At 43.7% G+C, this 27,792-nt stretch overlaps 2 protein-coding genes across 2 annotated transcripts; one reads left to right on the top strand and one right to left on the bottom strand.

Annotated features, from left to right (window-relative positions):
- Positions 1-627: 627 nt before the first annotated feature.
- On the bottom strand, positions 628-10,022 carry LOC102924080 (olfactory receptor 52K1). Its single transcript, XM_076565980.1, has 3 exons — positions 9,956-10,022; positions 8,922-9,245; positions 628-3,674 (listed from the first exon to the last, which is right to left on the bottom strand). The coding sequence occupies exon 3, from the start codon at positions 3,536-3,538 to the stop codon at positions 2,585-2,587; it is 954 nt and encodes a 317-aa protein (XP_076422095.1). The 5' UTR covers positions 3,539-3,674; positions 8,922-9,245; positions 9,956-10,022; the 3' UTR covers positions 628-2,584.
- A 10,623-nt stretch (positions 10,023-20,645) lies between these two features.
- LOC102923772 (olfactory receptor 52P1-like) lies at positions 20,646-21,593 on the top strand. Its single transcript, XM_006993324.3, has one exon. It carries the CDS (start codon positions 20,646-20,648, stop codon positions 21,591-21,593), a length of 948 nt encoding a protein of 315 aa, XP_006993386.1.
- The last annotated feature ends 6,199 nt before the right edge of the window (positions 21,594-27,792 follow it).

Here is a 27,792-nt window from a genome sequence, read left to right as displayed (position 1 = left end):
TACTAATCTTGTATTGCATTCTTTGGTGATAAAGTATGTGTGCCTTAATCTGATCATATTTCTTGTTTATACTTTGTGTTCCAAGCTCCACTAAGCTAATGCAAAATATTCCTTTCACTATTTTGTGACTGACCCTTGTCATGATGAGGGTATATGTTTCCTGGCTGGGGATCCTTATATTACTAAACTTATACTATAAACAAAATTATTCTCCTTTTGTTGAGAGTGGATCTGGCCTGCAGGATGATGGTATTCCTTGTATAAACCAACAGAAGAATAATCACAACTCTCGTTAGAAGTAGTTTCTTGGGGCTGGAGAGATAACTCAGTGGCTAAAAGCATATTCTGCTCTTGTAGAAGACCTGAGTCCAGTTCCAGGCACCCATGTTAGGCAACTCACAACCACCCATGATCCCACTTCAGGAATCTGATGTCCACTTCTGGCCTCAGAGGATACCTGCACTCATACACATGAAAACACCTACACACAGACACATGTGCAAATACATCAAAAATTAATTTTTTAAAGTATTGTAGATGTAACCAACCATCTTATTAAATAAGAAACACAGAACCAATGTAAAAGAGAAAGCTGAGAGGTCAGAGCTCAGAGCTAATATCTTACCCTTCTTTTTTTTTTTTTTTTTTTTTTTTTTGGTTTTTTCGAGACAGGGTTTCTTTGCGTAGCTTTGCGCCTTTCCTGGAACTCACTTGGTAGCCCAGGCTGGCCTCGAACTCGCAGAGATCCGCCTGCCTCTGCCTCCCAAGTGCTGGGATTAAAGGCGTGCGCCACCACCGCCCGGCAAATCTTACCCTTCTTGCGGTGCTTCTACCTCCCCAAAAGAGACCTACTTCCTGTGTATATGTCTTTAAATAGTCTTTCTGTTCTGCCTTCTCATTGGTTGTAAACCCAAACACATGACTGCCTCGTCACTGCCTGTAAGTACAGCCCTCCAGGTCTTAAAGGCATATGTCTCCAATGCTGGCTGTATCCCTGAACACACAGAGATCTACCTAGCTCTTCTACCAAGTGCTGGGATTAAAGGCATGTGCCACCACCACCACACTCTTGCTATGGCTCTAATAGCTCTGACCCCCAGGCAACTTTATTTATTAACATACAATCAAAATCACATTTCAGTACAATTAGAATACCACCACAAAGTATCTTCTTTTACTTCATGTTACTCTGTTTATATGTTAGTATTTAATGCTATTTTGAAACTTCTCTTATACCCCCACCATATTCAGAAGAAACAATTCAAGAGTTTTTATTACATTAGCAATAAATGTAGTAGATAACACACTACAGAGAAGAAGATTATATAATTCCTACATAACAATCCGAGGAAACAAAGAGTTGCAAGATAAAACAGAAATGATACATTTGTGGAAACATGTATTAGAGCTTGTCTGGTGAGGCCTTATGAGCTGTCAGGATTAATAATAAGAAAATTATCCAGCATGTAAGTTTGCATGAGACAAAGGAAAAATAGCTTTATATTCTTTTTCTCTCTCTACTTTGTTTATCTCATTTTTCTCCCATGTACTAAATTCTGGGATCAAAGTGAGGGATACAAAGAACAGAGTCTATTGCAATGATCATTCCTTTCTCTTCCTAAGATTTCCATATAAACCCAGCATCCATACTTTATGATGCATGTGTTCCAAGCCCCTAGACCAGTGGTTCTCAAATTTCCTAATGGTGCAACCCTTTAATACAGTTCCTCATGTTGGGGTGACCCCCAAGCATAAAATTATTGCATTGCTACATCACAACTGTAATTTTGCTATGGTCATGAATTGTATATAAAGATCTGATAAGCATGATATCTGATATTCATCTCCCAAAGGGGTTGCAACCCACAGGTTGAGAACAACTGCCCTAGACATTCTTGTCCGGATTAATAAATAAGCAAATCACATTTTTATTGAAAACATAAGGTTTTTTTTGTACAAATGTACAAAGAAAGATCCACATGACATATAGAAAAATCAGAAGATATGCTGAGTGTTATTCAAAGTGTTTAAGAAGAGCAACTGACTGTGAAGATGAAGAGGTGAACAGAAGTCAAAGAATACACAGGCTGGCTAAAGAAAGAAATAGTGGTCTACTAAGCAAGGCTGTCTCACGTGGAACCTGCAGTCCCAGAATGTCACAAACCCCAACAGAGGGAGAGTTCTGTCTGAACCTGGCCCCCAGCTGTCAGTAAATGATGAGGATTTCTTTACTGATATACTGTTGATGCTTATCCAGGTCCTGAGTAGACAGATAAATAAAGCTTCATATTCCAGGGACGTGGGCTAGAAATCAGACCCTTAGGCTTCTCATGAGCAAACGAGCTTAAGAACAACATTGTCTTCATTGGAAGTCTGAAGGAAGTCAGTAGTTCATGACTCTGTCAAGTTACTGAAGGGTGGGAGTGAGAATTCTGAAAAGTCGACAAGTTTGAATAGAGACAGATAGCCTTGTCAACGGCTAGACATATTTAAAAATCACATCAAGATAAAAGTAAGCATGGAGATCCTGGCATCCCTCTACTTCCCATCACACCCTGTGCCCACTTCCTTCTTCCACTGCCCCTCACCCTCCTTTGACATCCTTTCTGAGGAAGAGTCCTAAGACCCACTCTCGAATCTGCTTGGTCTTGACACCATAGATGATAGGATTGACCATGGGTGGAAACAGCAGATAGAAATTTGCAAAGAGTATGTGGACATGAGGAGCAGCCCTACGAGCTACACGATGCAAGACTGAGGAGATGACTACAGGTGTGTAGGTAGACAGAATAGCACCTATATGAGACACACATGTCCCAAAGGCCTTGTAGCGGGCCTCCTGAGAGGCAAGCTGGAGAACAGCACGAAGGATGAAGACATAAGACAAGATAACAAAGAGCAGGTCCAGCACCACAATGAACATGGCCACAGCAATGCCATAGATGTTGTTGAATCGTGTGTCCCCACATGCCAGCCTTACCACAGCCATGTGTTCACAGTAGCAGTGAGCAATCACTGTCCCTCGACAGTAGTGGAAGCGTCTGAGCAGAAAGGGGAGTGGAGTCATTAATGTCACAGCCCGAGTGACAGCGGCCAGGCCAATCTTGATGATGAGGGGTTTGGTCAGAATTGTGGTGTAGTGCAGGGGTTTGCAGATGGCCACATAACGGTCAAAGGCCATGGCCAGCAGCATTGCTGACTCCATGATAGCAAAGGAATGGAGAAAGAACATTTGAACCAGGCAGGCATGGAAATTGATCTCTTGATCCCTGAACCAGAATAGGGCAAGCATTTTGGGCAGTGTTGAAGAGGAAAGGACCAGATCTATTGCTGCCAACATGGCCAGAAAGAGATACATGGGCTCATGGAGGGCTGCATCAACCCGAATGATGAAAAGAAGGGTGCAGTTACCAAGCATAGCCAAGGTATAGGCTGAGCAGAAGGGGATGGAGATCCAAATATGTAAGTGCTCTAGGCCTGGAATCCCCATCAACAAGAAGGTCACTGGATGAGTTGAGGTGATATTGTTAGCCAACATGGCTGCCAGGAATTTTCTTCCTCCTATCTCCTTCCACAGAGCCCTTCTCAAGAGGATTCACCATCAGCAGAATCAGTGTTCAGATTCAAATCCCAATCAGTTATGGAGGTGTATTAGCCCTTCGTCACATTTGAGCCTTTAAATAAGTAATAATAATACATATCAAAAAATGCACAAGTGGCCCATACCCTCAAGGTGCCAATAAAGTCTCCGGCTATCAGACTATCTAATACTACTGCAGGTGGTGTCAAAAAGCAGCCTTCTTGTGGTCAGTTAGTTCCAGGCCGTTCTGGAGTGCAGAGGGAATTCAGAAACACCTCTATTAAAGATGAGGATTTCTGCTTTCATCTTACAAAAATTCACTTGGTTTCACTGACTTCTTGCCTCCCAACTAAAACAACACTCCTAAATATATATAGAGAGAGTTTCTTTCTTAAATATCAAACTTAACTGTATGAAAAATAAGCAAACTCATCACTTCTAAACTTACTTATCTGCAAGTTTTGGGTTGACTGATTGGTTTTATTTGCTGTGCTGAGGATTAAGCCCAGGGCCTTGCAAAGACTAGTCACACACTACCATTGAGGTGCATTGTAAATGCTCTTTTTACATTTTATTTAAAACAAGATTTCACTAAATTGCCCAGGCTGGCCTTGAACTTGAGATGCTCCAGCCTCAGCTTCCCTGATAGTTTGGCTTTAGATCAGTTGCACAAGACCCAGCTACTGTTGTTGCTGGAGACGTCTCTCCAGCTTCCACCAAGCCCCACAGTCCCACAATCCACATATAAAATAGTCACTCAGATGCTTATAATACTTATAAACTGTATGGCCATGGCAGGATTCTTGCTAACTGTTCTTTTATCTTAAATTAACCCATTTTTATAAATCTATACCTTGCCACGTGGCTGGTGGCTTACTGGCATCTTTACATGCTGCTTGTCCTGGCGGTGGCTGCAGTGTCTCTCTTCCTGTCCCCAATTCTCGTCTCTCTTTGTCCCTCCTATACTTCCTGCCTGGTCACTGGCCATCAGTGTTTTATTTATATAGATTGATATCCACAGCAGCCTAGCATATGGAAAGTGCTAGTTTCAATTCCCCACTATCAGAAAAATGCTTAAACGTTTTATCAAAAAATGTTGACACATACTCCCTTATCTCTTCCAGAAACAGTCTAAGATGTTTCTTTTGAGCATTTCGAGATTATCATGTTAAAATATTTAGCATAAATCTAAGGCATTGAAAGTACTCAGTAAAAGTGGGAACCTTTTTGAGTTAGGAAAACTAATGGTTCCTACTACTGACGGCTACACAGCTGGAAATCGTCAACGCTAAAATTTGGGCTAGAGAGCTTTGTTGTAAGGAATTTAAATGAGATTTGCAGAGAAATGAATGGATCTCGAAAGTGTTCTAGTAAGTGAGGTGACCCAGTCTCAGAAAGACAAAGGTCTCAATTCTCTTACGGAGATCCTGGCTTTTAAGGTCTGAACGTAAATAAGGAATTGGGAAAGTGGGTATAGGCTACCCAGAGAGGGGAAAGAAGTTTTGAGAGGCGGAGATCAACGCTCACAAGTTACATGGAAGTAGAACGGTGACTGGGAGTGTGAGGGAGGACACAGGGAAAGGAAGGGAGTGGGTGGGGAGTGGGGAGAAACAGCAAAAACAAATTTGGTTTGACAAAATGTGATGAAACCTAGTACTTTTTAAGCTAATAAAAAAGTCTCAGGTAAAGAATAATAGTAATTAAATTTCAAATCAATTCTATGTCTTATAAATAAAAATGGAAAATAAAATTACTGGTCTCTTTTCTAAAATGTTTCTCTTAATCAGCATCAGTGTGTCACTATGTTACATTGTCTCTTCATCGGTCCAGCTTCCCTCCCGTCTCTGTTTCCTTTCACAGTAAACCTGGTTTCTGCTAAGTTATAGTGAGGGAGAAAATCCTCCCATACTATTTTTAGGGTAAGGGAGCACAGATAATGATTGTGTAGTGTATATTTCAAAAAAAAAAAAAAAAAAAAAAAAAAAAAAAAAAAAAAAAAAAAAAGCTAGAAGAGCTCTTAATCCTTAACATTCACACAGCAAAGAAATGATAAACGTTTGTGGAAATGGGTACTTTTAATCTGATTTGAGCATTAGTCAATGTGTATGAATGCTGAAACATCACATGGTTCCCCATAAGTTTCCATGTTTTATTTGGGGAGATGAGTTAAAAATAAATTTTAAAGCCGATTTATTCTCTGCTTCCTCATCTCTCGCTTATTTTTCAGTCCCTTCCACGTTAGCTCCCATCTCCACAACTCCCCTTAAACAGTCACATCTTTGTTTCATCTTCTCGTGTCTCTGTCCTTCTCTCTCCTCTTATGACTCATATTCTCACATTTCTCCCCTTGGATTCTTAGAAATTTCATCCTCTATATTCAGGGAATCTGAGTTCCAGACTAGTAGACTCCTCTCCCATTAGACAGCCACTCGGATGGATACCCCAGAGGCGTCTCAGCCAAAGAACGGCCAAAGCAAACCTTGCCATCTCCTACCGACTATTTCCTCTCCATGAGCCTCCTGAACCCACGCACATTGCAGCCCTGTTTTCCACAGCATGGTGGGAAAGTCAGGGGTGAGACTTTGCGGTCTCCTCTTCCTCCCCATCCATCCATCCATCGTGTAGTCACCTGACAACATGCCTCAGTGTCCACTTGTCTTCTGCTGGTCCTCTTGTTTAAATACCATCACCCTGTGTCTAGACAGCAAAGGCCTCCTAACTGGTCTCTGTGGTGTGACTATTGGGCCCGCTATAATAATCCTTTCTCTCCACTATAATCAAAAAGACTATTTTAAAGGGCAAACTGTGTTACCCTTAGCTTTGGCTAGAACCTCCATTAGCTACCACAGGACTTAGGGTGGACTCCCTATCCCAAACCAGGCTTTGAAATCCCTGCGTTGTCTGGTCACTACTTCAGCCACACTTCCTCCCGCTGCTCTCCAGCCATGCAGCCTCTCTGTCAGGTGCTGCAGCCGAAGGATCCTTCTAGCCAGACAAGACCTTCCAGGCCCTCACTGCTCTTCTCCCCACACCCTCTGTGCCCTCCCTTCTTCCCCTCTGTGCCCTCCCTTCTCCCCCTCTGTGTCTTCTTCCCTTCCTCCCTTCTCCCCCTCTGTGCCCTCCCTTCTCCCCCTCTGTGTCTTCTTCCCTTCTTCCCCTCTGTGCCCTCCCTTCTTCCCCTCTGTGTCTTCTTCCCTTCTTCCCCTCTGTGTCTTCTTCCCTTCTTCCCCTCTGTGTCTTCTTCCCTTCTTCCCCTCTGTGTCTTCTTCCCTTCTTCCCCTCTGTGTCTTCTTCCCTTCTTCCCCTCTGTGTCTTCTTCCCTTCTTCCCCTCTGTATCTTCTTCCCTTCTTCCCCTCTGTGTCTTCTTCCCTTCTTCCCCTCTGTGCCCTCTCTTCTTCCCCTCTGTGTCTTCTTCCCTTCTTCCCCTCTGTGTCTTCTTCCCTTCTTCCCCTCTGTGTCTTCTTCCCTTCTTCCCCTCTGTGTCTTCTTCCCTTCTTCCCCTCTGTGCCCTCCCTTCTTCCCCTCTGTGCCCTCCCTTCTTCCCCTCTGTGCCCTCCCTTCTTCCCCTCTGTGTCTTCTTCCCTTCTTCCCCTCTGTGCCTTCCCTTCTTCCTCTCTGGGCCTTCCCTTCTTCCTCTCTGGGCCTTCCCTTCTTCCCTTCTTCCCTTCGTCACCCACCATTTTTTGCTTAAGTCACTATTCACTCTTGCCTCTGCTTCCTGCCCCTCCTCAACCTATCAGTTGCAGTGTGACTACTGTATTTTATCTCCCAGTTGAAGACTGCCTACAGGGCCCCACTGCTGCAAGAGAGATGGAAACCACTAGCCACGCCCGCAAACATCTCTCTGCCTACGCCCATCTGCCTCACTCCTTCTGTTCTCTTAAATAGTCATCCGAGGTTCAGCCACACTGGATTCTCTGCCCTCTCCTCAAAGAGTCACGTGTATAATTTACCAGATTTAACTGGAATGCTTTCCTTAGTCCCTTTTCCTGACACTTTCATAGAGAAGCCCTCTGGGGCTCCTCTAGAGAGACTTTCTCAGTCATTTCAATATCAACTTGTTAGAGCAGTGGTTCTCAACCTTCCTAATGTTGTGACACTTTAATACAGTTCCTCAGGTTGTGCTGACCCCCAACCAAAAAATTAATTCGTTGCTACTTCATAACTGTAATTTTGCTACTGTTATGAGTCATAATATAAATATCTGATATGCAGGACATCTGATATTTGACCCCTGTGAAAGGGGTCACACCCCACAGGCTGAGATGCATTAGATGCTGCATCAGAAAGTGCCATGAGAGTGCAATTGTCTCTTTGCCTGTGTCTGTGGCTCCACCAGGCTGGCAGGGTTTGAACTCAAGGGCTGTAATTCAAAGTCTAAATGCACAGACACTGCTGTACATAGCTGGTACTTGATGAACACTTTTAAATGAATGCATGGATGATTTCCTTTTCCTAAAGAAACTTGCCTTCTCCCAGCCACTACACAATATACAGTCATCTGACCCAAACCTAGACCTTCCTCCACAGACGGAAATTCTGTCGTGTCTCCCATCATTTTATCACCTCAGTCAGAATAAAAGTCTTATTATGAGAAATTCCCCATTCCATTTCTGTGTGTGCAAATGTGTCTTTGAGCTTGTGTGTGTGTGTGTGTGTGTGTGTGTGTGTTTCTTGTGCCTTTTTCTTATACTCTTATTTTTTTCTTTTTCTAGTTTGTTTTACTTGATCTTATTTTATTTTATTATTATTTTAGATATTGTTTTTTAATGAGAGAGAGAGAACGAGAGAGTGTGGATTTGGATGGAAGAGGAAGAGGAGGATCTGAGGAATTGGGAGAGGGAAAAAGCATAAGCAGAATATATTATATGAAAAAAAAACTATTTCAATTTAAGAAAGAAGAAATTCCCCACTCCAGGGTTATATAGATCTGTGAATTTTCTCAAAGACACAAGTTAGGGTGGAGCATGAAAGCCCCATAATCACAGGACTATCTTTTGTGCTTATGGATACCGTTTAGGGACTTGTTTGGTGGTCACTGACTAAATGAGACTGTATCTTCTCATACATGCCGTCATGCCATCCCATATGAATGTGCTGCTTCTGCTCCACGCAAGCCTCCAGTCTTCCCCGAGTGACCTTGTCTCCCTTGCTTCCTATACACTCCTGATAGCTGCCGCTGGCCCTCCAGTCTGTGTTCTCTCACAGCTCAGTCTCAAATCCTGTCTGTCGTGTCTGCAAACCCAGCAGTCATCAACCTTCGCTCTTCAGCTGTGAGGACAACATACCTCCAGTTCCGTTCACAGTCTCCACCAGTCTCCACCTGTTCAAAACACTTACCCTGCCTTGGCTTGGGTGTTATTTCCAGTCCTTCAGTGTCACTGGCCGTGTTCATCCCCTGCCTCCTCGCCAAAGATCTCGGAGAGGAACCACAGGAAGCCTGGGTCGTTTCTTTATCTCCCCCCAAACCACAGCCGATCGCATTGATGCAACACACTGCCTCCTTCGTCCATTATGCCTTTGTCTAGAGAAAACCTTAGAATGACTGATTTGGAGAACTGCATCACCAAATCCTCATGGAGGACTCGAGCTTCAGCTTGAAGTCTCCTTCCCACATCTTTGACGTGTCCTGCAGTATTCCAGGACTGTGTCTATAGGAGCGCACTGTGAAGACACAGCACCTTGTCATTGAACTCTTTGAAGAACCAGTTGTCCCACCTGTCCTTCCCATTGTCTTAGCTCAGCCACTTTGCAGTAGCTGTGAGTGAGAGAGCGCCCCAGTGTGGAAGAGAAGGAAAGTAATGGTGACCAGAGGAGAGAGATTATCGGCATGCTCTGGGTTACTCAGCCAGGGTTTTCTGCTGATAGACTCTAAGAAGCACCCCAAGTGACTTCCCGAGGGGCAGTCGGGGGCTGACTCTGATAATGGTGTGATGAGAGGATCTGAAGCCCATAAAAGATGAAGCTTCAGAAGATGACAGAAAGGTGTCCTGGTGGCTAGAAGTGTGGTTGAGAGTGGCAACAGGGGGGTGAGGTAACACCTGAGGCAGCAATGGGTCTCTGGATCTCAGAAGCAAAGAAGAATGAGGCTGTGCTCTGTCACTCCACGGCACTGTGCCTCTGACCAAACCTATTCCCCTTGACATCCAACACTCTTCTCTCAGCCTCTGAGTGGTATTTCTACGATAGTTCTGATTGATTCCACTTTCTCTGCTTACATCCCCTGACCTCTTTCCTTGGTCTGTTCTGCCACCTCCCCATCTCAGATAATCTGCTCAAGCCCCATCCCCCACCCCCGAAGGCTAGCTGATCCCAGCACAAGTGCCCTCCCTGATCAGTCTGCATCAACTGCCTCATGCCCACCATGCTCTCACCCTCAGCGTGTAGCTCCATTCACTTCCTGTGGGTCATGGGAAAGCAATGTCATCCTCCTCTCTCCGTGAGAGGAGACGGACAAGAAAGACTAGATATACCCTCAGTCGGCTTCCCTTTCCCCAAGGAAAAGGGAAACAGTAGGCCCTGTCTCTGAGGAACACCCTAAACAGGCCTGTTTTAGGCACTGACTCCTCTTTGGGGATGACTCTAGGGCTTTCTAGTCTTTGCCTCTGGCTTCCTACCAACCCCACCTTCTCATCATTTTGTGGTTGTTAGATTCAGTCTTACTTCTCCCTGGGGGCCAAGTGTGGCTTGACTGCAGTCAGGTAATGAGTGTGCCTCTTTCCACCCTCCCTTGGTGTCTGCTGAGAACTGCAGCCTCTTCAGAAGACACAAAGGTTGCTTGTTCTTCGTGGCTGAGGGAGGGAGGGTTGTTGGTTCATAACAAGAGCAAGGCTATGTGTGGCTTTTATGCTTGTTTTGTAGGGTCTTGTTTTAGGCATGTTTGCTTTCTGAACTGAACGGTCATTTAAGGGTATGGATGGGAGACTTGGGTTTGAGTCCTGGCTTATTAACCTTGGCAAGGCACTTAATCTCTTCCTTCTTTAGATGGTTTCATTCTTGTGATCCCAATGCATGATTCTTCACACATTACAGGATCCAAAGAAGGATCCAATGAGATCGTTATAGAATAACAAACTGTGCTATTAATACTCAATAATTTTTAATCTCTATTATTGTCAAAGTATTAACACCCCCCAGGACTGGTCTTAGAGTCTGCTACTCTGCCACAATTCTAAGGAGAGAAGTTGGAGTTTAATGTGCCTCTGTACCTCTCAACCTGAAACCGTCTCTTTTACTCCCTGAGGCAATGCAGCCATTTCTATTGAAATTATGCCCTGCTGACACACACTCTTCCTACATGGATGTCCTAACGTCTACCCTCAGGAGTAAGCATAACTCTCTTGAGCCTGTCGTCTCCAGGACACAGTGCTTTGAAGCAAGACTTCTGCACAAGGATCACATTGCTAAGGTCTGAATTAGGCTCAGTAGCCAGACTATGGAAAGGTGGTAAACCTTGAGTTTCACAAGCAAACATTACAAGCAGTGAAGGTAGTAGATACCCAGACTGGGTCCACCATTCCCAGGTGCACACACAGAGTTACAATTTTTTCACTTCTTCATCAGCATTTATTTTCTGAGTTTTGATACAGCCTGTCTAATGGATGTGGGAGGGAGTCTTGATGCTTATCAGTGTTCAGCATCATTTCAGGTAGTTGTTAGCTGTTTATATATCCTCTGGAAAAACACACTTACTTAAAATGTTCTCTCTCTCTCTCTCTCTCTCTCTCTCTCTCTCTCTCTCTCTCTCTCTCTCTCTCTCAAGACAGGGTTTCTCTATGTAGCCCTGGCTGTCATGGAACTTGCTCTATACACCAGGCTGGCCTCATACTCACCTGCCTCTGCCTCCTGAGTGCTGGTATTAAAGGCGTGAGCCACCACTGCCTGGCATTTGTCTCCCCCCCCCCATTATTAGCTTGTTTGGTGGAGTTTTATTAAGAAGCATGTGCTTTTGTTTTTGTTATTTTTATAGTTAACCCTGCTTAGATACTAAAAGAATAAGTGTATAATATGCTAGGGCTTCCTCTCAAACTTAATTCTGTCTTTTTCAGATATACTCAGGGCCAAATCCCTCTCAGCCTTGGAGTTCTCCGGGAGACTATGAGAGGACTTAACAGGCCTCCACCCTCCCTCTGGAGGGTCATGAAGAGCAAATATGTGAAGCCCAGGTGGGTGCAAACGGAAAGTAACTACTAGAAAAAAATCCAGAAAAATTTCTGATTACACCGAAAAAATGTTGATAGAACACTTGAAGAGCGTGTGAAGGCAATCTAAGGAATGGGAGGACATATTTGCCCAGGATACATCAGTAGACTGTTTACTACAAAAAATACACGAAGACCTTCCAAGCCAGGCATGGCGGCTCATGCTTCTCATCCCAGCTCTTGAGGGACAAAGGAAGAAGGACTGCTACAGGACCAGGGCCATCCTGGGCTACATAGTGAGTTTGAGGTCAACGTGATCTACAGTGAGACCCTATCTCAAATCAAACAAAAACAAAAGCACATGCTTCTTAATAAAACACTGACCACTCAAATCCACTTGGCCCCAGCAGCAGGGCTTCCTTCTACCTCATTAGTATCTGCTGCTAGCTAGTTCTCTTTCCTGTTCACCTGGGGACTGACGATGAGGGGTCTCAGACAAAGTATGGTCAGCCCACCAGGTTTCCCTCATCGTCAGTCCCCAGGTGAACTTTCCAGCTAGGAAACTTTCCCTAGGCTGAAGTCTTCATGGCCCCAGGTATCAGCACAGGCCACTCAGATCAACATGGTCCTGGCAGCAGCATGGCCCTCAGACATCCTCATGGCCACAGGTTGCAGCCCAGACCCTAGGCATGTGTGTAGTCTTTGGTGACAACATGGGCCATCAATACAGACCCCAGCTGTGGTAGGACCACAGACCCAGACATGGCCCTAGGCAGCAGCCCAGGCCCAAATGTCACCATGGTCCCAGGTAGCAACACAGGCCACTCAGATCAGCATGGCCCCCACAGCAACATGGACACCAACCTGGTCCCAGGTGGCATCCCAGGGCCTGTAGTATTGGCATGGCCCTTGATGGTCTCAGGAGCTACAGACATCAACACAGACCCTGACTGCAGCAGGGCCATGGACTCAGACATGGTCCCCAGCAGCAGCCCTGGTCCAGATGATAACAAGGCCCCAGATGACAGCACTGACCACTCAAATCCACTTGGCCCCAGCAGCAGCACAGCCCTTGGACACCAAGATGGTCATGGGTTGCTGCCTAGACCCTGGGCATCCATGTGGCCTTTGATGGCAACATGGGCCAGAGACATCAACACAGACCCCACTTGATACCAAGGAATAACAACACAGCATTCTTACTCAGCATGCTTGAGTGCCTAATGTCCATTTCCAAGCTCATACAGAACTCTGACCATCTCCCCGCTATTCCTCCATCCTGTAAACTTTTCTCTGATTCCCACAGCATTAAAGCTTTTCTAGTCACTGTTTTCTCAGGTCAGAGGCTTCCTCAAAGCCCATCACGTTCTCATAACTCCGCATTTAACCAGTGACCGGCAATCCTATCTGCCTTCAAATTCTGTTCTAAATGCCAACTTTGTCATCACTTCTGTTGTTGTCATCTGGGTCCAAGCCACCGTCACTTCATCCTTTGACTAATAAAAACTTCTAACTGTTTACCTTCCTTTCTTACCCTTCCCCCTCATTTAGAACCTAGTAGAGTGGATCTTTCAGAGCTTAAGTCACAGTGTGACAGACTTTTGTTCAAACTCTTTGTCTTATTTAGGGTTTTATTGCTGTGAAAAGACACCGTGACCATGGCAACTCTTGTAAAGGAAAACATTTAACTGGGGCTGGCTTACGGTTCAGAGGTTTAGTCCGTTATCATCTTTGCAGGACATAGCAGCATGCAGACAGACTTGGTGCTGGAGAGGTAGCTGAGAGTTCTAGTCTGGATCGGCAGACAGCAGGAAGAGAGTGCCACTGGGCCTGGCTTGGGCTTCTGAAACCCCAAAGCCTATTCTCAGTGACATACTTTCTCCAACAAGGCCATACTTCCCAATAGTGCCACTCTCTGTGAGCCTATGAGGGCCATTTTCATTCAAACCACCACATTCCATGCCCTGGCCCCCTATAGTCTTACAGCCATATCATAATGCAAAATAATATTCAGTCCAACTTCAAAGGTCCCCATAGTCATCAGTATCAACCCTGTTTAAAAGTCCAAAGTCTCTTCTAAAATTCATAGCAGTCTCCTCATTGTAACAAGGGGGTGGATTTCATGGGGGAGGTAGAAATCTGGTGCAATGGAAATTCCAGGAATCTACGAGAGTGACCCTAGCTAACACTCCTAGTAAGTGGGGGGTTCACAGCCTGATCCAGCTATCTCCAGTAACCAGGCAAGAAGACTTACGATGGAGGGTTGGGACACCAACCCAGTCTCAAAACCTTCAACCTACAATTTGTCCTGCCTACAAGATGTGCTGTGGTAAATGTGGTTCAGAAATCAGGGGAGTGGCCAACCAATAACTGGTCCAGCTTGTGACCCATGCCACAAGAGGAAGCCCACCCCTGACAGGAACCAAAGACTGGCTAGCCCAGCCCAGACACCTCGGACAGAACCAAACATGACCAGCAAAAAAAAAAAAAAGTCAATAAAATGATTCCTAATGATATCCTGCTATATTCATAGACAGGAGCCTAGCAAAATTGTCATCGGAGAGGCTTCATCCAGCAACTGATGGAAACAGCTGCAGAGACCCACAGCCAAACATTAGGAAGAGCTCAGGGAATCCTGCAAAAGAAGGGGAGGAGTGTAGGAGCCAGAGGGGACAAGGACACCACAAGAAAACCCACAGAACCAACTAACCTGGGCTGATAGGAGCTCACAGAGACTGAACCAACGTCTGACATAGGTCCTCTGCCTATGTTATAGTTGAATAGCTTGGTCTTCTTGTGGAACTCCTAACAGCAGCAGTGGGGTCTGTCTCTGACTCTTTTGCCAGCCTTTGAGACCCTTTACCTCATCCAGCCTTAACACCAGAGGAGGTGCCTAGTCTTACTGCAACTTGATAGGCCAGGTTTGGTTGATATGAGGCCTGCCCTTTTCTGAAGGGAAATGGAGGAAGAGTGAAGGGTGGGGGGGGGGGGGAGGGGTAGAGAAGAGGGAGAGGAAACTGCTATTAGGATGCAATAGATGAGGGAAAAATAATTTTTTTTAAAAAAATCAAAATTAAAAAGCAGATCACTACAGAGTGAGTTCCAGGAAAGGTGCAAAGCTACACAGAGAAACCCTGTCTTGAAAACCTCCCCCCCCCCAAAAAAAGCAGATCACATACTTTCAACATACAATGGCACAGGATATACGTTATTGTTCCAAAGGGAGGAAAGGGAACAGAGTGAGGAAATGCTAGACCAAAACAAGCTTTAAACCAGATGGGCAAACTCCAAACTCTACATCTCCATGTCTAATGTCAAATCGATCTTCAGATCTCCAACTCCTTTCAGCTTTGTTGACTGCAGTGTACTTCTCTCTCTTAGGCCAGCTCCACTCCCTGTTAGCAACTCTCCTCAGCAGGCATCCCACAACTCTGGCATCTCTAACATCTTGGGGTCTCCAAGGCAATCCAGGCTTCACCTTCACAGTTTCACACAATGGCTTCTCTGGAACTCCATGCAGGGACACCTCTGCCACACACCTGGTCTCAGTGGCTTTCCTTAGTTGCTGAGGGGGATTCTATAATCCCTTTCTTGTATCCTTCAGATACAAGTGGGTATCAGTCAGACCCACATGGCCAAAGCTGCTGCATTCTGCTGCTTGCTGGGGCTGGAACATGGCCCCCTTGTTCAAATACATTTTCACCAGCTTTCTATTTTCAATGGTTTCCTTCACTGCCTAAGCTTGGCTGTCCTGAAACTTGGTCTGTAGACTAAACTGGACTTGAACTCAGAGATCTGCCTGCCTCTGCCTCTGCCTCGGAGAACTGGGATTAAAGGCATGTACCACCACACCCATCCCTAAACTTTTCTTTAATTCCTTTTCACAAGTTGAAAGCTTAGCTGGGTGGGGTCTTGCTCTGAGGTCACCACTCCCTTTTTCCACTGAGTGTCAGGTTTTTTCTTAATCTATTTATACTTCCTGGTACCCCTTTTCTCCACAAACTGTGCATTATGTATTTTTCCTTGCTCTGCTTGCTCCTTTTCATCATAGATTTGCATATGACTGTCCACTAATAACCACAGGACACAGTCAGCACAGGAATCTCATCTGCCAAAGCTGTTCATCTATAACTCTTCAATTTTGCATCAGGGAGATTTTTTTGGACAAGGGCAGAAAGCAGTCACATTTTTCACCAAAATATCACAAGAGTCATCTCTAGGCCACATACTAATATTCTTCTCCACTGAAACCTTTTGAGAAGGACCCCCACAGTTCAATTTACCCTCACCACCACTGTCTTCCATGCTCCTACTACTATAACCCATTAAGCCCCCACTTAAAGTGTCCAATTGCCTTTCTAGTGCAGAAGTATTCTAGTCCCAAAGTATTCCATATTCCTCCAAACAAAAGCATGGTCAGGTCTATCACAGCAATACCCCACTCCTGGTACCAACTTCTGTCTTAGTTAGGATTTCATAACAAAAAAAGTGAAGAGACACCATAACTATGGCAGCTATTGAAAAGGATAACATTTAATTGGAGCTGGCTTACAGTTTCAAAGTTTAGTCCATTATCATCATGGTGGGAAGCATGGTAACACATAGGCAAACATGATGCTGAAGAGGTGGCTGAGAGTTCTACATCTGGATCGGCATACAACAGAAGGAAAGAGTGCCACTGTGCCTGGCTCAGGCTTCAGAAACCCCAAAGCCCACCCCCAGTAACACACCTCCTCCAACAAGGCCACACTTCCCTCTGAGCCTATGGGGGCTCTTTTCATTCACACCACCGCACTCTTCAATATCTCTCATCACATTTCAAACTAAATAGAATCCTCACCATGGCTTGCTATAGCCTTATCACATTGACCATGGCCACTTCTCCAAATTCACTTTTACTGTCTCCTCTGTCACTCCACTTTAGCAACTGGCCTGAGGCTGTCTTTCAAATTCATGAAATGTGTTCCAGATGCCCCCATATCTACTGTTCCTTTTGCCTGTAACTGATACCTCATGGACCTGCATGCCTTTCTTACTTCGTCAAGATCACCGGCTCAGTCAACTCCTCAGAAAGGTCTTGCATGTTTACCAAGTTGTACTTCCTAACATTTTCTGCCTTATAATCCAATTTTTTCCAAAGCACCTCTCATTTTTAATTTTTAAATAAAATTGTATGCATTTATCATGCATAGAATATTGTCTTAAATATATGTACTTTGTGACATGAATAAACAAAGCTGGCTTAACATGTGTATTAATTCCACATTAAAGGGGCAGATCACTTGTCTAGAACATGAAAGAACTAGATTGGATCATCAGCACCAAATTGTTAACTATTGTTAACTAAGATCAGAGCATTATACAGTAACTCTTTCTTGAACATATCCCCTCAATTAACTTCAATTTTTGTGTCCTTAGATATACCTCTCTCTTTTCCAACCATGCCAGTCTCTAGTAATCTTTTTATATTCCACAGATAAGTGGAATTTGTCTTTCTGTGTCTGTCTTCTTTCACCTAATGCAATCTGCAGGTTCATTCGTATTGTGGCAAATAGAATTTTGTTCTTGTTATGACCAAATAGTATTTAATTGTGTATATCTACCACATCCTCTTCATCCACCTGTCTATTGATGGGCACTGAGTTCCATGCCACTGGTTGTGAATAAACACTGGGAGTTCAGCTATCTCTTCAACATACTGATTTCATCTTTTTTGGGTATATACTCAATAGTGGAGTTGATAGATCATGTGACAGTTTCATTTGTAAATAATTAAATACCACATATAACACAGTAATGAGACCCTTGCCAGGTGGAACCCCTGTATCTTGGCCTTTAAAACCATAAGCCAAATAAATTTGTATTATTTACAATGCACCCTGTGGTATTTATTCTGTTACAGTAGAAGAAGTATTAAGACATTCTTCCCTCCTCAAACAAGGTCTAAATTTCAAAGCTTCAATTTGATGCCTCTTTCCAGCATCCCAGAGGCCTATTTAGTGTCCCTGTCCTCAGGGAGTTTCTACTCACACCTTGGGCCCTAATGACAGGATAAATACTGGAGCTCTTTTGTTTCCAGTACTCTAAGCCCCACAGGACCTGGAACTCCACTATTGCCTGCTTCCCAGACCTGGTAAGTCTGTCTGGAAGCTCACCCCTGCATTGACATACTATAAGCCAACCACAGACCCAAGTGCCACTAAGATTATTTCTCGTTGAAATGGTCCTGACTCTTTGGACAACGACTTCCTCTGTCAATCAACAGTCTCCATGAAGTATGAACCAGCCTCTCCATGTTACTGGGAAACAGGTGAACAGAGTTTAGGTGAGATCACTGAGTCCAGATGGTAAGTTTCTGAGCCAGAATTTGAATTGCACTGATCTTGGTGAAGCTTCCATCAAGGGTGACTAATTGCTGGCAAGTGGCTTTTATTTGCTCAAGAGGGGTGAAGAATTTGCTCCTTTCCTCATAACACAGCTCTGTTCCTGGTACCTGGTCACCTGTTGTTATATGTTTTAGGTAAGGCCTGTCTTATAGCAAGTGCTAACATGATGCAAACAAGGCAAATGGATGAGTGACTACTTGCTATTCTGAGAAAGCTTTTCGGAAGTGACTGGGTATGTTTGGTTGACCGCAAGATGCAGATGAATAAGGGGAAAAAAAACACTAGGGTGTAAAGACAGCTAGAAGATAAAGAGAAATGTTGTAAAAGTGTCCAATACCACCTTCACCATGAATGGGCTCAGCAAACATGCGGCTCAGCCCTCAGCCTAGAGGTCATTAAATCAGACAACAGGAGTCCCTGTAAATGCTGATGATGGTGACCCAGCTTCAGCCTTGCATCACTGCCCTACAATCTCACCATCCTGGAAGTTTTAAATGAATTCTAACTCAAATATTAGTGGCAGCTAGGAAATGAGAAGACCAAGATCCATACTTATGCCCTGACATCTTTCCTGGAATCTAAGCACAGTATACTCAATGCCTATGCTTCCACCTTCACGTCTCACCTGTGCGATGCAGCCAAGGCAGGGGTTGTGTACGGACATTGTGGTATGTGTGGCTCCAGGATGAAGGGCAGGGCGAGGATCTTTGAGTGGAAATTCAAGAGCTGAGTAAATCTGATGTGATGATTAATTGGCTAAGAGGACAAAGGAGGAAAAGAAATGGGTCTGTTTTCTTCACACCTAGATTATTTAGCCCTCTGGTCTCTCTTTATCAGAGAAATTATATCTGGGAGATGGGCAACCAAAGAGAGTATCAGGTAAATATGTGAGTCTGAATCTTCTGAATGCAGCCCTGCTTTCACATCAATATATATGGACACACAAAATCGCAAGCTTAGGCAGCATGCTTGTGCCATTTTACAAGGTCCCACACACTCTGATTTCCCTCTGCCCCTGACACTTCCAACCACCACATTGGCTGAAATCCCCTATAGAGATTATTGGTCCCAGTATGGATGATAGAACTATCATAGAAGATTACATATTAAATAGGAGTAATGAGCTAGAAAGGAGCAGGATGCTTTATTCCAGAGTGACAGTTATAGACGGTACTGGGATGGAAAAGAGATATCCAGGCTTAATAGTTCACATTAGAAAGCCTCTCCTTCCTTTCTCCAAGGCAGTTTCATAGGTCCCAGGGTCAAGTGGTTGATGCTCTCAGTTGCACAGAATACTGTATCTTTAGGTTAGGGACACAACTGTGATATCTCCAGATGACCTATCTGGTTCTACTCTCTATTTCAGTTAGCAAACAGGGCACACTCATGCCCCAGCATGTCATGAGTGCTTCTCTCCATGTGAATTCTGGTTTGGGTTCTCTTCTGTTTCCTTCTCATCAGCTTCCCTCCCCTACTGTCCTCTTCCCATTTTTTTTCACTCGATCTCCCCACTCTCTTAAATTCTCAAATACCGCTGGCTAATGCATAAGAAAAGTGAGAAGACACAGGTAGAGGCAGATCAGAAAAGCATGTGTGTGGCAGAGAGTGTGGAGTAGAGATGTGTCAAAGCTCAGCATGGTCTCTGGACAAAATTTAACTCTACTTGCTTATGGGTATTGTATATTGCTGGTGATTAAAATTCACACCTCGTCTTTTCACATACCTTTACCTCTCATTAGAGAATATATTTGCAAACAATTATCTCTCAATGACCTCATCAAATCATTTATTATGACTGAATCTTCTTTACAGCTGCCACTACTAATTCCGCATCATCTCACCTGATTCTACCAACAGCTGCATAGGACTCCTGAAGCAATTCCAGGATCTTACTAAACATGAGCCAGGAAATCTTCCATCCATAGCAGGCTACAAGAGACTTGGTCCTTCATCTATGTCTTGTTATTCTTCACCAAAACTTAAGTTTCAGTCCTTATGTGTAAGTAGTGATGGGCTCGGGGGCTTGAAACACTCATACAAAATGCCCTTACCTCCATTTACTTCTCTTCAATAATAATCTTCCCATCTTGAAGAGAAACCATATCCAACTGACCCTGCGTTATTAACAGCACCTGTGTGTTGTCACACAGCCAATTAATCTGCAGGAAATAGTACTAGAGAATTTCAAAGGTTCATAGGCAGAGAAAACTATGTAAACATCTCTAGCTCTTACTTTTGCCATAGAAATGGTTCTATGTCTATGCCCCTCAGCCCATCCCACAGACCAGACATTAAATTACACATAAGTGAGGAGTCCTTTGAACCTTGCTGATACTAACCCATCCTCTGCTTTGTTATTTCCCAGGGCCCTACAATCTTCACATCTCAGGTGCTCTTTTGTGGAGTCTAACTCAAATGTTTCTGTGGCCGTTCATCTACAGCATAAATACGATCCCAGCCGTTCCATCTCTTAAGGCTTCATAGACACTAGAGCAAAGCAGTGAGATCTTCCACACACACTCTTCTTTAGCCTGACCATGCAGTACACAAACCACAGCCATCAGAACCCGAGCTCCTTTCTACTTATGGGAATTCCTGGCCTGGAGTCGTCCCACTTTTGGATTGCATTTCCTTTCTGCTCCATGTATGCCCTGGCAGTGCTTGGCAACGTGGCAGTTCTGCTGGTGGTGCACTCTGAGCCTTCGCTGCACCAGCCCATGTACCTGTTCCTATGCATGCTGTCCACCATTGACCTGGTGCTCTGCACCTCCACCGTGCCCAAGCTCCTCGCACTCTTTTGGGCGAATGCTGCTGAGATTGCCTTTGGGGCCTGTGCTGCCCAGATGTTCTTTATCCATGGCTTCTCCGCCGTAGAATCCGGTATCCTTCTGTCCATGGCCTTTGACCGCTACTTGGCCATCTGTCGGCCACTGCACTATGGGTCATTGCTGTCCCCAGAGTCAGTGAGCAAGTTAGGGGCTGCTGCTCTGCTTCGTGGCTTGGGGCTCATGACCCCGCTTACTTGCCTGCTGGCGAGGCTGAGCTACTGTGGCCGAGTGGTGGCACACTCCTACTGTGAGCACATGGCTGTGGTGAAGCTGGCTTGTGGGGGCACACAACCAAACAATATATATGGTATCACAGCAGCCACACTAGTCGTAGGAACGGACTCCATTTGTATTGCCATATCCTATGCACTCATCCTCCGGGCTGTGTTGGGCCTCTCCTCCAAAGAGGCCAGGGCTAAGACCTTTGGCACTTGTGGCTCCCACCTGGGCGTCATCCTTCTCTTCTACACACCTGGGCTCTTCTCATTCTATACACAGCGCTTTGGCCAGCATGTACCCAGGCATGTGCACATCCTCCTGGCTGACCTCTACCTGGTTGTGCCACCCATGCTCAACCCCATCATCTATGGGATGAAAACCAAGCAGATCAGAGATGGAGCATTCCGACTACTGAAGAGGGGTCCCGCTCCATCATAATGCTTCAACCACACCCCCAGACCCTATGGCGTTTTTCTCCAGCCCTTGAGAAATGTTTACATGGCTGCCAGCATGCTAGAAGGCAAAAACCCACACTCAAGGATACTTTACTTTATAATGGAGATCTAGCACGTGTTGGAGGAGGAACCATCTGATGCGGTGGTGGAGATAGGGTCTCAATGCTCAAGAATATTACCTAAAGGGAGATACAGCTTCCAAACTAATTGTGGCTTCCTTGGAAATGCCACTGTCTAATATCTCTTCTCTCTTCCGAAGGATGTTGATTAAATGAGAGAAATGTGGTTACTGACATGATAAGAATAGTTCCCACCCACAGGTTGCTATGTGCACTAGCTAATTCCTTTTTATTGCTGACAAATATTACATTTTGCAAATGCACCACAACTTGACTATCTGATCTTAGACACCTGGATATTTTCCACTTTGGGCTGTTAGGAAATAAAGCTGCTGTACTTCTTAACCTACAAGTACAGTTGCTAGAACAGAGGGGAGGTGTGTGTTTAACAGAACCTGCTGGAATGGCTTTGTTCAACATCGTTGTACCATGTTACAGTCTCATCAGTGATGTCAAGCAGTTCCCAGTTGTTCCTCTCCTGCCCATCCTTGATAGTGTCATTCTTTATTTTAATCACTCCAGTGAGCATAAGCTAGAAGAAATTCATCGCAAAGTTGCCTTACATTTTCCTTGTAACTAATTATGCTAAGCAACCTCTCTCATATTTACAATTTATGTATATTCCTTTTATGAAATTTTCAGTCTTTTGCCGATATTTAGAGTTTCTTTCTTGGTATTGTCTGTATTGTCTGTTTGCTCTGTGTCCAAGTTATCTGTCAAGTATACATACTAAAAATATTTGCCTAATTTGTGATTTGCTTTGTTTTCTTAATGATAACTTTTACTTAAAATGCAAGTTATGGTAAACTTCAAATCACTTTATTCATGCTTTATTTCATTTCATATACTTACTTTTTATTTTAGATGTATGGCTCAACACAAATACCAACTATTATGGCATAAAGTAGAACTCAGGTTTCATTTTTCCTGTGTGGATATCCATCTGATCCAGGAATTTGTTGGAAATTCTTCCTCTGTCACATTGAGTTGTACTGAACTTTGTCAAATTGGTCGTATCACAGGTATAGAGGTAAGAGGATGTATTGCAGGAGTCTGTTCTCTCCTTCCACGTATGGGTTCTGCAGATCAAACTCAGGTCATCAGGTTTGATGGTAAATAGCTGAGCCATCTTGTCTGCCCTACTTTTTAGATACTTTTAAATTATTAAATTTAAAAGCATTTTTAAAATTCTTTATCTATAAAGTATTCAGTGTTAACAAAATGTTTCAGAAATAGTTCCTGTGTGACTTCTCTCATTTTCCTTCTTAACAGTCTACTTAAATACACAGTGTCAAATTCTGCTCTTTACATTTACACAGTATTGGGGGGTTTTAATTAGTGTATACTATTTGTGCAAAATAAGAAGCTATTGAATGTCATAATGAATTGGAGCATTCAGTAGTCTTTATGTTGTGAGGCTTTCATACATGTATATAATGTGATTTGATCGTATTTGCCCCCAACAGCCATACATTTTCCGTCCAGTCTCCTTCTTATTCCCTAATAGATACGCTGCTACTTCATACATTCAGTTTTTAATAAACCTAGTTTTAGTCAGATTTTCTATTTTCAGTGTATTTCAATTGATTCCAAATTTTCCCTCCAATAATGTGTCAATATAGGTATGAAATTGTTCATCGACTCCTCTGGTCCTTACATTTTTGTCTGACTTGTTTGGTCTTTTATTTCTAACATGGAGCACATGTCCCTCATCCTTTTCTGTCATGTTTGGTGGGAGGGACTATATTCATATTGTTACTTTTTTAAAATCCATTTCTTGATTTTCCTTTCTATTCTTTTCTGTCTTTTACTGAGAACTTGTATTTTTGTTTCTTTTCGTCTCTTTGCCCTAGCTCACTCTTCTACTTCTGCCTTAAGAATAAGGTAAAAAACGGGTCAGCAGTCTAGACCCAGGGAGGAGGAATAAACTGGATCTTGAAGAGAACAGTAAGGCACTCAGTTGGGATGGAATTTCATGATTCCCAAGCAATGAGAAACTATTCTCTTTTGTCATTAAAAGATGGTGCTTCTTACAAGACTGAAAAGTCCAGAAACAGAAGAGAATCCAATAGTTTTAGGCCCATGCATCCAAGTGTCTCATCTCCTTTTGAAGGCACCATACTCTCACAATCAGAACATCTGACACAGGCATCCTGTTGGATCAACACACCCCACTGTCTTTAGATCTCTGGCATCCCTAACGTAGATTCGAGACCTCACTCCCAGCAGTCTGTCCTCCAGCTATAGGAAAGTGAGATCTACTTCAAAGCTTTCATTGAAGACGTCTAGCTTTTGCATTGTGTTTTTAAAGCATTGTAAGCCCATTATTTCAAAGTGCCATCAAAATCAGCAAGCCCACACCATGATCCCTAAAACTGCCATGTCCTCACAACATCCAAGCATTTTCTCCATTCCTTCCCTCCACCTTTATTCATCCTAACCAAAAAAAAAAAAAAAAAACTAGAACGTCTTTAGTACCAGGACATAACTGTGACGGATGTTATCACTACTCTGCTTGCCAGCAGTGACACACACAGTCCCTCCTACTCTCAAACTACATCAAATGACCAGATTCTACCCCCAAGAACTTCCTTTCAAAGGCTATATATTATATCCACTGTCTTTGTTTCTCTAGAAAACACAACCTGAGGCAAAAACCATATGTGCGAAAATTGTGTTGGATAGTATGACATTTTCCCAGGAGTGAAGAAGAAAAGGATGTTCTCCTATGGACTCTGAGGAGCTCCTGCATGTGACACAAACTCCATGGAAGGAGATGAAAATGAGTTATCCTCATCATCTATCAGTTAACATCCATCGTGAAGTCATTCCTTTGTACTGCAAGTTCACAAACGTCAGCAGCAGTGGTAGAATGGAGCCGGCCAGAGATTAGAAGACAACTGTGTGTGCTGCAGAGGTTAGAGCCAGAGAAGAGCCTCCTCCCTCAGGGGAGTCCAGAAGATGGTGAGTGAATCCCGGGTGTTGGACAGTGAGTTATTTATATTGTTGGAATTTAATTTTGCTTTAACCTGATTGTGACTGTGCCCTAGTTCTTCTCTCTTGCCGTAACAAAGTATTTAATTTCTTCTTTATTTTACAGGATCCAACAGTTGAGAGACAGAGATTTTAGATTTTAAAAGAAACTTTGGCTGGGTGGTAGTGGTAAACACCTTTAGTCCCAGCACTCAGGAGGCAGAGGCAAGTGGATCTCTGAGTTTGAGTCCAGCCTGGTCTACAAATCAAGTTCCGGGACAACCAGTGCTATTACACAGAGAAAACATGTCTCAAAAAAACAAAATAGAGACAGAGAGTCTTTGGATTTTTAAATAGACTGAATTTTAAAATATTTGAATGTGTAAAGACTGTAGGACTTTTAAAGTTTATAAAATGTTTTGTAGTGTGACATTTATATTGATGGGTGATCTTGTGACTAACAAGAAAGGAAAGGTTGTGGCTTAACAGTGATTTGTTTGTGTGTCAAGTTGACAAGGGGTCAATTATGCTGACTAATATAACAAGGCCTCAGATCTTAGCACAACTGACTCCAAAGATGGAAGTACCATACAGACATAAAACCCAGCAGGTAGACAGCACCACCTGCCAAGATGAAAACAAAGACCTAAGGCATCAAAGTCCATAGTTCTGGGAAAGTCTCTAAATGTGCTAATCTTGCTTTTTTACTTCTGTAGTTCCAATTCTGGATAAATATTCTTGTTAAAGTATGTCGAGCCAGAATACAGTTTTTGTGCTAAAAAGCTCAGCCCTAGAGAGGCCTGGGGCTACACTGGGATCCGGGACACCCAGTGTAGTCCCTATTGGCTAATGAAGACTTTCTATTGACTTCAATCCATTTCCAAGTAGTTTCTGGCGGATACCCTATAACTGGTTTTATGTCAACTTGACACAAGGTGTAGTCATATCAGAGGAGGGAGCTTCAGTTGAGAAAATGCCTCCATAACATCAGGCTATAGGCAAGAATGTAGGGCATTTTCTTAATTAGTGATTGATGAGGAGGTCCCAGCCCATTGTGGGTGGGACCATCTCTGGACTGGTGGTCCTGTGTCTATAAGAAAGCAGGATGAGCAAGCCATGAAGAGCAAGCCAGTAAGTAGCACTCCTCCATGACCTCTGCATCAGCTTCTGCCTCCAGGTTCCTGTCCTGCTTGAGTTCTTATCCTGACTTCCTTTAATAATGAACAGGTTTGTGGAAGTGTAAGCCAAATAAACCCTTTCCTCCTCAAGTTGCTTTTGGTTGTGGTGTTTCCTTGCAGCAATAATAACCCTAACTAAACACTATGTTGTTATTTTTACTGTCTAAGCTGACTAATGCAGGTGTACAACAATGCATGCAAAGGCATGAGGTATGGAGGCATCATGACAGATGATGGAATGATACCAGAGCCTGGCAGCAGGCCCTGCAGCCAGAAGCAAGCATGCATTCAGCAACAAGAGCAGCTTTACTTTCAACTCCAAGAGTAGTGGGGGCACCCCCTGGGAGCCTCTGGTTGCCCAGCTAGCCATGAAGTCCTAAGTGTGGATCGAGGTTAGCACCATCTGAATCTGGCACAGTGAGGAAACAGCCAAAGACTCTGAAAGTAAAAGACATGGGGAGGTGATAGGGTAAAATGAGAGATTATCTGCTGTCTTGGAAAAAACTGAAGAAAGTTTTATAGAGTGAAGAGATTAATTGTTAAATGCTGATGTCAAACAATGAATGGAAATGTTTTAAATGTTTTTTAAAATTAATATAATTAAATAATTCTCCCTTCCTTTCCTCCCTCCAAGCCCTCCCACATTCCAGGCCCCTCGTTCAAATTCCTGGCCTCTTTTTCTTGAACTGTCCATAGATATTCCTAAACACATAACTACAACCTGCCCAGTCTATATGATGATACTTGTATGTACAGGTTTTCAGGGAAGACTCTTTGTCCCACTTTAGCTTTCTTGGACGAGTCATTCAGTGGAGTGAATGGAGCCAAAAGCCTCACCTGAACCCTAGAGAGAATATCCAAGGAAGAATTGGTGGTGATGAGTACACAGCATTTCTAGTTTCCCCATCCTTACTGAATAAAAGTCCCATGCCTGGTGTGGGTCATGAGGAAAACTGCATTCTCACAGGAGGGAAGTCAAAGCCATGAAATGAAGAAGGCCTCTACCTCTGACTTGCCGTGTGTACCAAACCATCTTTTTTAAGGGCCGAGAAGTGTGTTCGTGTTAACCATATAGCATGTTTCTGTATGGAGACAGGAGAGTGACTGGGTGCTATTTGTTTTCTAATACAATTAGCTTGGAGATCCATTAGGATCCTTGTGGTTGCATAATCCAACTAGGAAGGTACAGAAATCCCTCTCTAAACCCAACCCATAATAAATCGAGCCCTTCGGAAATATAATCTTGAGTGTGTGGGCTTGTTATACTCTAGATGGATGAAGATGACTTAAGCAGTTCCCCCGGTGAAATGGCTTTACAAGCCTACCCATCTTCCTGAGACATGAGTACTTCAGTCAGGTGGGCAAGATTCATACCTTCTCCAAAGGGACAAGAAGGTGACACAAATTAAAATGGATTCATAAAGAGGTATGACCCCGAAGGAAAAAATGAGAGCCTGAAAAATGGAAGCTGCCAAGCTATAAAAACGTCTTTCATTGTTTTGTGCATGAATCCAGCTGGCATCAAGCATAATGACTGCTTAGAAACTGTGTTTCAGAGATGAAAACTGAGACGTAAGGCCAGGCATGGTGACATAATCTGTAATTCCAGCATTCAAGATATTGAGGCAGAAAGATCATTAATTTGCGGCAAACTTGAGCTACATAATGAGACCCTATAACAATAAAGAAAGAAAGAGGAGGAAGCTGAGGAAAGGAAAGAGATGGAGGAGGAAGAGGGGAAATAAAGGAGGAGGGATGGGAGAAGAAAATTAAGCTCTACATCTTTACAAGTGACAACTGACAGGATTGGCAGTTTGGGAGATACAGAAATTTAGTCTAAGCTAGGCACAATGCTTACTTAATGGACAAAATCTTGGAATATACCATTAAATGTAGATTTGTCCCTCATACA

This window comes from Peromyscus maniculatus, chromosome 1 (genome assembly GCF_049852395.1).
Source record: "Peromyscus maniculatus bairdii isolate BWxNUB_F1_BW_parent chromosome 1, HU_Pman_BW_mat_3.1, whole genome shotgun sequence".
NCBI lineage: Eukaryota > Metazoa > Chordata > Mammalia > Rodentia > Cricetidae > Peromyscus > Peromyscus maniculatus.
This window is presented reverse-complemented; position numbering and strand designations above follow the sequence as displayed.